Source organism: Berghia stephanieae, chromosome 8 (assembly GCF_034508935.2).
Source record: "Berghia stephanieae isolate SIO BIC M18660-M18661 chromosome 8, UCSD_Bste_1.3, whole genome shotgun sequence".
Classification (NCBI taxonomy): Eukaryota; Metazoa; Mollusca; class Gastropoda; order Nudibranchia; family Aeolidiidae; genus Berghia; species Berghia stephanieae.
This window is the reverse complement of record NC_088367.1, coordinates 706,864-720,210: the sequence shown is the minus strand read 5'-3', so window position 1 is coordinate 720,210 and position 13,347 is coordinate 706,864. Positions and strand designations below refer to the sequence as shown.

The window sequence follows — 13,347 nt, the reverse complement described above, 5'->3', positions numbered from 1 at the left end:
TGTCTGTGGCCTATACCCTGACCCAGGGTGAAAAAGGCAATGAAAAAAAAAATTGGTCGTGGCGTGAAAAAGGAGTCTTTATTATTGATCGTATTTTATCTGTTATAATCTTGAACACGAATGACAGACAGGTTTCTTTTTCTTTGTTGGAGGCTGATGAGGTTTCTTTCTTCTAACATTTTTGTCATGCATCCTGGGGTTCTGCTCTTATAGTTCCCAGTTATGAACCGGGTGCCTTGTCTCTGGACTCTCTCAAGTTTTTGAATATCCTCTTTCAGGTTGGGGTCCCAAGCAACTGCTCCGTATTCCAATTGTGATAATTGTTTAAATCGATAAGATATGATTTTTTTTTTTTTTTCTGTAAATCTTCTCCCTTTGTGAATACATTGCAACTCATGAATAATGACATCGAAATCATGTCATTATTCAGGGTTGTCGTTATTGCAGGGGATCCAAGATGGCAGAAAAAAGTGGATATAATTAGACTTCAGTGCGAGGCACAGACCACTGATTAATGGACATGGCACAAGCACGTTAGAAAGAAAGTCTAACAAGTAGCATGGCAATGTCTGGATAATGACAACCCCTGGATAGCGAGGTTGACCTCTAGTCCAAATTTTTTTGCTATAAATTATTAGTAATGAAAAATCCAAACTAGAGACTTTCATTTTAGTTCAGTCCCTGTTTAGCAACCGATATAATATGGCAATAATCAGCTGTTGATACAAAAAATCTCGTTTCCAACCAGCGTTATCTCATACTCTAGAATACAATAGAAACGCTCCTTTTGTGGTGAATGAGATGTCCTACTCAAGCCTACTCGCTTACTTACTGACCAATAAGAACACATATTTACCTGCCAATAAAATTGCTTTATCTTTGTTGCCAAGGCGTCTACCCCGATCAAGAAAAGAAAATCCTCACCATTGATGTCAAGCTGGAAATTTTTACTGATATCAACACAAAAATGATGACAAAGAGGGAAATTGCTGCTAGCACTGGATCCAATCACAACAAATGACAATACACATCAGAGAGTGAAACACTCTTTGTCAACATTCTTATGTGGTTGTGACATATCTTATCACAGGCACTGGTCTGGGCTTCTTATCACGCTCCCTTTTTACAGCTTAAAAACCCTGGAATAACGACATGTTTTTGTTACTCACAGTATGAACGAATGTGAAGAGGAATAAGTTACAAGATAAGCCAAAAAAAAAAAAAAAAATTTAAACTGGGACCAGGGCACCATGTCCCTCTTTAGGGAGTCGTTATCTAGATGTTGCACAATATGTAGTTAAAACTATCATGGAAGTCATTTATTGAGGATCTTGTGTCCAGTAAATGAGACCAAAGTTTATCGCGTTTCTACAATGATAAACGACAATAGCAATTGAATGCTAACCATTGTGTTGGACAATAGTCTGTTGCAAAGCAATTTCTGCCAGATCTAACTGATCCAACTACTCAATCATCATTTGGCGAAAATGGGGGGAGGGGGGGGGGGGGGGTCAGAAAAAATCTCAGCTTTCGAGGAGACATTGGATGGTAGTTGTAGCCAAAAGAAATATAAAGTTGTCCAAGAAACATGAAGGCCAAATGCTACACGGCTTTGGTAAGACCTGTTGTGGAATATGCCAGCAGTGTGTGGGACTCTTTAACTAATAAAACAAGAAAAATGTTGAGATGGTGCAAAGAAGAACTGCCCGTTTCGGCGATTTTGACAGAAGATACAGTGTTGAAGCCGTGCTTAACTACCTTCAATGACCAAATCTGGAAGAATGAAGAAAGCACGCAAAGGCAACCATGCTATACCGTTCAATACACAAGTTGATTGAAGTTCCTCATGATCTTGAATCTGCAACAACAAGGGGAAAATTCCAGAAGACATGATCACAGTATCCAAATTCCACACTCAAGAGGGCAATGCCATGAGCAGTTGTTTTTTTTTTTCTTCCAGCAACGATTAGAATTTGGAACAGTCTGCCTGCAGATGTTGTTCGCCCTGAAAACCTTAAACAGTTCAAAGACAGAATCGCTTCTGTGCCACTCTAAACGCCAACATGCACGACAATACACTCCAGGTGGTTTGCAGATATATGCAGATAGCACATCTTGGATGGACTCCTTTACAAAGAAAGCGAGTAGTAAAACAACTAGTTTTTATTTAAAAAGAAAAAAGAAGACTGCCATCGCACCAAACACATTGACAGATACATTTAATTCCACACGATTCGAAGAAAAAAATATTTCAAAACAGTGACACAGTAGTAGCCCAATATTGCAAGTATTCATTTACACCCATCACTATCAAAGATGGAAGTGCTCTACAAGTACAAGAAACACGCATGGCACCTGAGGAATTTTCTGTCTGTTAGGCGCACATGACTTTTTTCCTTTATGTGAACCCAGGGTCAATTAAAATATGTCATTATAATATTATTGATAACAAACTTTTCTAATTTCTTTTGTGTCAATATCATTTTTTTTTTAATGATAATAATCTCAAACAAAACAGCGAAAATAATTCAAAGCAGACGTTTACCGATAAAACTGGATGGTGTGGCACTATTGAAACTCCATTAGATTGCGGTAACATCCATTTTACAATTAAAACAATGTAAACCAAACACACACACACACGTGCGCGCGCGCACACACACAATCACGCACGCACGCACACTGGAACGTATACAATTGGATACATTAAATAAAGCATTACTGTCTACAAATAAAAGCAATGGAGTCACTTTCGTAATATTTTGGTACACGTGTACGCATGCGTGAAGGACGCGGAATCCATCATGGCTACCGAGTTTGTGGTTAGAGATTGACCGATTGGTATTCGAGGTGTTTACTCGGGGTCATTTATTTTTCAAATTTAAAATGATCTCTTGGCATGATTAACGATACTTCTTTACTAAGTAAGTATTTTCTCGTCAGAGAAGTCACGAATATACAATTTTACCGTGTAAATATTACCCTACAAAACCGTTGTCATGGAAGCTTTGCTGCCTTTGCATCTTCTTACTTTCTCTTTCAACAGAATATTACTGATTACTCCTTGCCTTTAATCAATATTTTATTACAAATCTTGTTTCCGTTTTCTTTTGTTATTTCAATTTAGACTATGTATATATTTTAACAAAAGCATGAATTTACTTTGTTGAACATTATTGAAAATGTAAACAAACCCAGATTCAGATATACTAATTAATTGGGATGAAGACTCACTATCCCAGACCCCAGTCTCAGTCAGTAGGATTTTCGTTGCATTTTATGGAAGTAAGTACAATTATTTAACATCTGCAATGATCTACTTGGACGTGAAAGATGCACTTCATTACCATCTACAACCATTCAAAGAGACTTGCCAGACACATTTGTCAACTTTTTTAAAGACAAAATCCATAACATTCGTTCAGAACTAGATCGGCATGAACCATTTATAGATACAAATACATTCTGTGGTACCCCTTTAGACAAGTTCCAACCAGTTTCACCTAGTTTCATAAACGAGTTGATAAAAAAAGCCCCCATTAAATCCTGCGACCTTGATCCCCTACCAGCACAGCTTTTGGCCAGCTCCATCGATACATTATTACCATCCATTACATCAATCATAAATACATCCATACTGACTGGCGAAGTTCCATCGTGCTTTAAAAGTGCCCTCGTCAAACCACTTCTGAAGAAACCATCACTGGACCACAATATATTAAACAATTATCGTCCTGTATCAAATTTACCTTTTTTGTCAAAACTTTTGGAGAAGGTAGTTCTTACACAATTAACATCTCATCTTAAGAACAACAGTTTGGAACAACCCTTTCAGTCAGCCTACAAACATCAACACAGTACTGAAACGGCGCTTCTTAAAATCTTTAATGACTTGTTATGTAATGCTGATGCTAACAATATCAATGTATTATGCCTTTTAGATCTTTCAGCTGCCTTTGACACCATTGACCATGACATTTTGTTAAGAAGACTAGAAAATACGTTCGGCATAAAAGGAATTGCCCTTAAATGGTTTACATCATATTTACAGGATCGATGGCAGACTGTCGTGGTGAATGGTGTTCAGTCAGAACAAGTTTTACTAAATTTTGGAGTGCCACAAGGCTCTGTTCTTGGCCCTGTCCTTTTTACTGTATATATGCAGCCCCTTTCTAGTGTGATATCCAGATTCAATCTGAGTTATCATTTTTATGCAGATGATACGCAAATATATGATTCAGCACCCCTTAGTAATTTACAGTTCTTAATACAACGAATTACGAGCTGTTTTAATGAGATTAAATCTTGGATGTACCACAATAAGTTAAAATTAAATGATAGTAAAACTGAGATTTTAATGTGTGGAAGACCGAGTATCCTTAAACAGGCAAATAAATCACTAATTACTCTCGGAAATAGCACAATAGAATTTTCAAATAAAGCAAAAAACCTTGGCGTCATCATTGATAAAGATCTTTCCATGACAAGCCACGTGAATAACACCATACAATCTATGTACATAGAAATGAAAAAAATAAGCAAAATTCGTAATTTAATACCGAAGCATATAACAGAACTTTTAATTAATTCCTTGGTTTTATCTAAATTGGACTATTGTAACTCCCTTTGGGCGAATTTAACTAAAGACAAAATTAGCAAACTTCAGGTTGCTCAAAATAACGCAGCCAGGCTCATTGTACGCAATAACAAAAAATACCCGTCAGCAACTCTTCTTCTCCGTGAGTTACATTGGCTTCCTGTTGAAAAAAGAGTTGCCTATAAGATTTGTACTGTTGTCTACAAATCCCTGAGCACGAACAGTCCCTCCTATATTAAAGACCTTCTAAACATATATGTCCCCAATAGAAACTTGAGGTCAAGTAATGACCAATCAATCCTTGTCAAACCTAAGCCATTGCGTAAAATAGGTGAACAGTCTTTTCAATTTTCGGCCCCCCATTTTTGGAACTCTCTCCCGTCACACGTGAGATGCTCGGATTCGTTGACAACGTTCAAATCTCGCTGTAAGTTTTATCTTTTTACGTCATAATGTTGCAATATTATTTTCATATTTTGTTGTTGTTAAATTGAATTCGTATCACGTTTCCTTCACACTTGTCTCACTGTAATATGTTTTGTTTTATATCACTGTAAAGCGCTTAGAGCCTGTGACAACGGGGTAAAGCGCTATATAAATGCCATTTATTATTATTATTATTATTATTAACAATGTCCCAATTGAAAACTTGGAGAAACAGCCGAGATAGACAATATATATAAAGTTTTCATTTCCCAGAATAAATAGACACCTGCACCCATTCCCCTGCCCCCCCCCCCCCCCTTTTTTTTTTTTTAAAATTCCTAGGGACCTTAGGATTTGGAATATACTCTCAGATATACGTCTTTCATACTCGTTTAATCTCTGAGTGTTTTAACCACTGAAACCAAAACAGTCTGGAAGCTGCCAAACCATTATAAAAGCTAAATGGGATTGGGAAGTACACGTCCTCTTACTTTTTCAGTCATTGCTTAATTTTTTGATAATGACTTCTGCCTTGTTTATCCTCTCTGCTCATGAATCAATTGCATTAGAAAAAATGATATGATTCATGATTGACATGACATTCCTTAAAAGATTTACAAATATACAGGAATGTATAACAGGCCTTGAATTTGTCAGATTTCCAGGCAGTTAGTTCTAAATAACTTGAGCCTTTATATATTGCAATATCCACTAAACGTGCTCAAAGGACTTTATAATGGGTCCCTAGTCAATAGCATCTCTTAACATGTAAGACGACACATGACGTCTGTTAGGCAATATTACAATTTTTTTTTTCGGACAGAGACAACGCTGTTAACAGCCAGATACTCATTTTACACCTGAGTTCAGTGAAAGAATGTAAGTAAAGAGCCTTTTCCAAAGACTCAACTATGCACCACTCAGGACTTGAACGCATGACCTTCCAATCCAAAGGCAAATGTCAAACCACTTGACCACATAGTCGCTCAATGTAGCTTAAATTCTCATTAATGAATTACACTGCTGTGTAAGCAATCTAATACTTAAATCTTTTTTTTTCTTACTTAGGTTGTACACAAAGTGAGAAACAGTCTATTGATTTAAACTGATGGCAATGGTGTTGGAGAGTCCACAGCTAGGTGGTCATAACAGGTAGGTTAACACGACCTGAGTGTAGATCAGTGTTAGTGGATATTACAATCATAGTTAATCAACTGCAGTAACTAGTAAATCATCTCAAGGCTTATTCCCTTATTTTGCTTGATTGCCTGCATGGTTTTGATATAAAATAAGTATAATGATAATAATAATCAGTATTCATTAAATGGCTATTTATGTGAAGCGATCATTGCTCAAATTAATCGGGTTGTGTTACGAAAAAACACACACAGAAACAGATACAAATACTCAAACACATTTTCAATTTTCATGCAGTCAATTTTATAGCTTTACTTATGAGTTTACACGAAAGCTCGACTTTGTTTTATAACTCTCCATATTACTTAGTAAGTGTCATTTATTTTTTCCTTTAAGAGAATGTGGTCATCCTCAACGTTTAAAAATTTTTCACATGCTTTACAGACATTTCAGAATGCATGAACTTGACAGTAGCACAGCCCCAGGGCAACGGAATGAGACAGAGAGGAGAAAGGGAGGGGGTGACCATCGACCCATATCAGCTCTGGCTCGTGGAGTACAAATCACAGAATTTGAAGACAGTCGGATAAATCCAACGCCTTTGTTTACAGACGAGTCAGACTTGTTAATAGAGCAATACTTGAGTCCCGGGAAACTGGTGAGCAATTATTTTGAGTGAAAATCACAATGAATGAAATTAGGAATCATGCATTTTTCAGCTTCCTAATTCAGATTTGTTGCTAAGTGTTAGGAATGTGATGTCATACTCAGAATATTGCAAACTTCATGTTGTTTTTTGTTGTTTTTTTTTTTAAAAAATCAACATATGTTAAGTTTGCTTCATTTAAATGAATAATTATGATTTTATCTTTTTTATTATTGAAAAATGATACATAAAATTGTGTCCTTTAAAAAAAATTAATCTTTTCCTTGCAACGGATCATTTTAACTGTAAACAGTAGTTATGAAAGCTTCATAGAATTAAACGAATGAGAATACGTACGAAGCCTAAAAAGTGTCCACCAATGAAAGCATTCAGCGCCATTTTGTTGTTGGCTGAGAATGTAGTAATTCCCATTCCTTTGGTATCTATGTCAACATTACGACACAAGAAAAACAACAAACAATATCAAAATCCACAATAAAATGTTTCAGAACTGTTGCGTATATTTATGGCACAACGAAGCTGTCAAAAAATGAAGTTAGAGAATGTGTGTAATCATGTATTATAATAACCTGTAATGTGTTTTCCAACCACCACATCATCTACTACTACAACCACCACCACAATATCATCACTAACACTACTACTACAACCACCAGCCCCACATCATTATCACTACCACTACTACTACACCACCACCAGCACATCATCATCACTACCACTACTACAATCACCACAACCACATAGTCATCACTACCACTACTACTGCAACCACCACCACCATATCATCATCATTACCACAACTACCACAACCACCACCACCACCACTACTACTACAACCACCACAACCACATCGTCATCACGACCACTACTACTACAACCACCACCATATCATTACCATTACCACTACTACTACAACCACCACTACCACCATATCATTACCATTACCACTACTACTACAACCACCACAACCACATCGTCATCACTACCACTACTACTGCAACCACCACTACCACCATATCATCACCATTACAACTACTACTACAACCACCACAACCACATCATCATCACTACCACTACTACTACAACCACCACCACATCATCATCACTATCACTACTACTACAACTACAACCACCACCACATTATCATCACTACCACTACTACTACTGCAACCACCACCACCATATCATCATCATTGAAATATATTTTTTTAAATTGAGCTTTATATAGTGCAATATCTACTAAATGTGCTCAAAGCGCTTTACAAGGGGTCCCTGGTCAACATTTAACATGTAGGACGGGACATGAGGCCTGTTAGGCGATATTACAATTTTTCGGACAAAGACAACTCTGTTAACGGCCAGGTACTCATTTTACACCTGAGTACGGTGAGAGAATGTGAGTAAAGAGCCTTTTCCAAGGACTCAACTATGCGCCGAGCGCGAGGCTCGAACCCAGGACCTTCCGATCCGGAAGCGAGTGTCATACTACTAGACCACATAGCCGAATCATTACCACTACTACTACAAACACCACCACCACATCATCATCACGACCACTACTGCTACACACCACCACCACCACCACCATATCATTACCATTACCACTACTACTACAACCACCACCACATCATCATCACTACCACCACTACTACAACTACAATCATCACCACCACCACATCATCATCACTATTACTACTACAACTACAACCACCACCAACACCACATCACCTCACTAACACTCAGTACTACAATCACTACCATTAGGTTTTGGAGCTTTACTTCATTTGAAATAAGGAAACTTCGGAATTGTATTTGGCATTGTGTTTATATATCATAATATAATTCTAATCAGTTATCTATTTAGAACTAGATACTATACAATATGTATGCCAAATACCACCCCAATTCCCCTTTCTTGTGTGCGGGAATTCCTCTTTCGGCATTGAAATTGAGTGTGAGAGAGTCATCACTACACACATAAACAACAGAAACAATTTAAAAACAAGACTATGACACGCAACCACTCACACACGAGGCTATACTATTTATCCTTTTCTCTATATAGAATAGGACAAGACAAACAATAGCTTGACTCTCGCTACACTTCGCATTGATGTTTGTCGTCTCACGAGTTCAACTCTCGGTCGACCTGTCAATATTCCTTTTTGCCTCGGACGTAATCATTAATAGAATGTTGTGTGGTTTTGACCGTGAAGAAAACCTTAAGAAGTCACATTTATATCATTTTAGAGAGATCGTTTTGAATAATTTTGAGTTAAACGAGCGAGCAGCAACTTGTTTTCATAAACGGCCGATCAGCGCTTGTTTACTATAGTAACGCGATTCCCAGCCAACATCAAAATGGCGGATATTTTTCTCATCGAGGCCGCTGGTTGGTTAGCCAATAAGAGCACCGTACGGTTTCCATTGGGTAAATTCCTTGGAAAGCTTCCATCTGAGAATCATTTTTTTCTTTGCAAACAATCCACAACCTGTGTTGATAGATTTGGTTTAATAATATTTGGAGAAAAAACCCAAATAAAGTCTAGTCAACAACACTTTAATTAGCTTCTTTTGAAACATCTACTTGAAACTTAGAAACAAAGAGACCAAAAAAAAAAATTTTTAACTCGGAAAAAAAAAACCCCAAAAAAACCTTAGAACTATTGCTAACATTCTGGTGGGCAGATTGATTCCCCCCCCCCCCCTTTTTTTTTTTTTTTTCAAGTATCGGAGGTTCTTTGTATACTTACCTACGTATTTCAGGCGAGATTCAAAACATGACATTTTAATTGAAAATAAAGCCAAATATTATGAAAACAGAAGCTCACTGATTCAGTGATGTAATTTTTTTTTCTACTTTTACAGCAAATGTTGACTGGGGCTGACGATCTACAAATGGTTCAAAAATTAGAACTCAAAGTGGATGCAAGGGAAACTAGTCTTGGAAACTTTGGCTCTATGCTACCAAACCTGACAGAACTGAAGTTGAGCGGGAGTTGCATTCAAAGTGTTCGGTATTTAATCAGTTGTTTTTTTTCTTCTTTGAATAAGATAAAGACTGACTGTTTTAAATTTTATTTGCAATTAGTGTATACTATATTATCAAGATCAAAGATACTTCTGCTCATTTGAGTGACTGATCTCGATTAATTCGCACGTCTTATAAAAGCCAAATATTACTTTTTATCCAAACATGGGATTTTCTAAATGAAATATTTTATATGCAGAAATGTCAAATGAATTATCTGCTTAAGAAGATATGATATTTTAAAAAATCGTCATGTAATTCTGTCTCTTGAAATAAATTAGGAGTTAGAAAACCCTATTTCAACACATACCAGTCTTTAAGGTTTGTAATATGTAGGACCAGTTGAGTCAAAATTATGTGTGATGCTGAAGGGAAGTTAAAATTTCATTCAGAATAAATATTTTCACGACAATTTCCTTTATGAATAGGTAAGAGTAAGAATGTTCTCAGACAGAAAACCTTTGTAATTAATATATTATTTTGAAATCAAGACAGTGTGCCAAATTTGATGATAGATTTTCATTATAATTTATTTAACTATTAATTATTATTATTATTATTATTATTATTATTATTATTATTATTATTATTATTATTATATTATTATTATTATTATTATTGTTATTATTATTATTATTATTATTATTATTATTATTATTATTATTATTATTATTATTTTATTATTGTCATTATTTTTATTATTATTGTTATTTTTATTATTATTTAATTTTTGAAAAATTGTATTGAAATTAAACTCTCTCTAATTCATACGGATATTCCAATAGTGCATGACTCACATTGACATGTAAATCACTTGGTCACTTTTGTTCCAGAGATTTGGGTTCCTCCCTACACCACCTACGTGTTCTGTGGCTCACGCGATGTGGCCTAGAAGAGTTAGACGGGATCTCCTCCATGCTCAGTCTTACAGAACTCTATTTGGAGTATAACGAAGTTTCAGATCTCAGTCCTTTGTCTTTGCTTAAAGAACTTCAGATTCTTGACCTGGAAGGGGGATGTTTTGTATATGTAGCCCATTTGTCCGATTGGGTTTTTTGGGGGGGCCGTTTTGACCTATGCAAAAAATTTAAAAGGGGGGGGGGGCCTTTTTTGACCTGATGCTGAAAATTCAATGGGGGGGGGTTTTTTTGGACCTAAACTGTAAAAAAAATGTGCCCGGGCGTTTTGACGATGCAAAAAATTTTCCCAATGTGTGGGGTTTTTTTTGATTTATGCTGAAAAATTCAATGTGGGGGTTTTGGGGGATGCAAAAAAATTTTCAATGTTGGGGGGGGGGTTTTTTTGGACCTGATGCTGTAAAAAAAATGGGGTTGGGCTTTTTGACCGAGCTGAAAAAAAAATTTGGGGGGGGGCGTTTTGCCCTGATGCTGAAAATTCAATGTGTGGGGGTTTTTGCCCTAATTTTTTTAAAATTTAAATGTGTGGGGTTTTTGCCCTGACAAAAAAATTTCAATGTGTGGGCGTTTTGCCCGGGATAAAAAATTTTAAATGCCCTTTTTTTTGACCTGATGAAAAAATTTAAAATGTGTCGGGCTTTTTGGCCCTGTTTGCTTTTTTAAAAAAAAAGGGTGGGGCTTTTTTGACCTGATGAAAAAATTTTTCAATGTGTGGGGTTTTTTTTGACCTTTTCTGAAATTCAATTGTGGGTTTTTTGATATGCTGAAAATTTAATGTGTGGGGGGGGTTTTTTTACGATGAAAAAAAATTTTAAATTTTTCCCCCGGGGTTTTTTGGGACCTGATGCTGAATTAAAAGTGTGGGGGTTTTTTTGGCCTGTTGCAAAAAAATTTAAATTTTTGTCGGGCGTTTTGCCCTGAGGGGGGGTAAATTAAATGGTGGGCTTTTTGACCTTTGCTGAAAAAAAATGTGCGGGCGTTTACCTATGTTTTTAAATTTCCCCAAGTGTGGGGCGTTTTGACCTGATGCTGTAAATTCAAGGGGGGGCGTTTTGACCTGAGGCTAAAATTTAAATTTTCGGGCTTTTTGCCCTGATGCTGTAAATTCAATGCCCCCGGGGGGTTTTCCCCCTTGTTGGTTTTTAAAAAAATTTTGGGTGGGTTTTTTTGGGGCCCTGATGCTGAAAATTTCAATGTGGGGGCCGTTTTGCCCTGTGCAAAAAATTTTCAAGGGGGTGGGGTTTTTTTTGACCTAGGTTTTTAAATTAATTTTGTGTCGGGCGTTTTGACCTGATGCAAAAAATTTTTCAATGTGTGGGGTTTTTTTTCCCCCCTGATTTTTTAAAAAAAAGTTGGGTTTTTGGCCTGTTGCTGTAATTAAATTTTTGTCGGGCTTTTTTGACCTGTTTTTGAAAATTCAAGGTGTCGGGCGTTTTTGACCTAAATCCCAAAAAATTTTAAATTTGGGGGGGGGGTTTTTCCCCCTTTTGGGGGCGTTTTTCGGGTGTCGGGCGTTTGGCCTTTGCAAAATTTTCTTGGGGGGGGGCGGGGGCCTTTGGGGGGGTTTGGGGGTTGGGGGGGGCGGGGGCCCGGGGAGGGGGGGGGAAGGGGGGGGGGGGGTTTTGGGGAATTTCCCCCTTAAAAAATTTTTTAAACCCTTTTTTTTGGGGTTTGTTTTTGAAAAAAATAATATATCTACTAAATATATGATTTCCTCTATCTATATTATTAAATTATATTATCTATCTATTATACTATCTTATAAATTAAAAATTTTTAAAAACTATCTATATAGTATCGTATAAATTTAAAAAATATTCTCTTACTATTTTACTATTACTATAATATCTATATATATTATACTATAATATATATATACTATATTATAATAAAATTGATACTACTAAAATTACCTATATTCTATAAAAATATATTGTATATATATTCTCTCTTTTATATTATACTTCATTATATATATCTAACTAAAAATATATTATCCTACTCTTTATCAAATATTATTCTATATATTATTATATATATATATATATATATTCTCTACTTAAATTAATTATATAAAATATTTAAAAATATATATAAAATTTCTGGCGAGATATTCTAAAATATAATATATAACTCTCTATTCTATAAATTAATTATGATCTCTATTACTATAACTATTATATTAAATATTATATTATATACCAAATATAAAATATATATAAAATAAAATCTTATATACTAAAAAATTATACTCTATATATATTATACTAAAATTATATTATTATATAAAAAATATCTATATATATCTATAAAATTTATACTCTATATATTATCGTTCTACATATCTATTATATATCTATATCGTCTTAAACTATATATATCCCCTATTATAAAAATACTAAATCCTAAATAAAATTATATTCTCTTATATATTACCCCCAATAATTATAATACTCTATATATATATTACTCGTTTATTATATATATATAAAATCCTATATATATAATTAAAAAAACCCTTTTCTTCTATTCTATCTATGCATCTCTTATACTTTAAACTATATTCTATCTA

General features: G+C 35.3%; 1 protein-coding gene across 1 annotated transcript in view; it reads left to right on the top strand.

Moving 5' to 3' along the window:
* Window positions 1-2,788: 2,788 nt before the first annotated feature.
* LOC144977983 (uncharacterized) overlaps window positions 2,789-13,347 on the top strand; it is a 22,637-nt gene continuing 12,078 nt past the window's right edge. Inside the window, 5 exon segments of the mRNA XM_078923389.1 lie at window positions 2,789-2,924; window positions 6,092-6,175; window positions 6,605-6,818; window positions 9,696-9,844; window positions 10,692-10,898. Of these exon segments, the coding sequence (XP_078779515.1) occupies window positions 6,132-6,175; window positions 6,605-6,818; window positions 9,696-9,844; window positions 10,692-10,898 (614 nt within the window). The 5' untranslated portion in view covers window positions 2,789-2,924; window positions 6,092-6,131.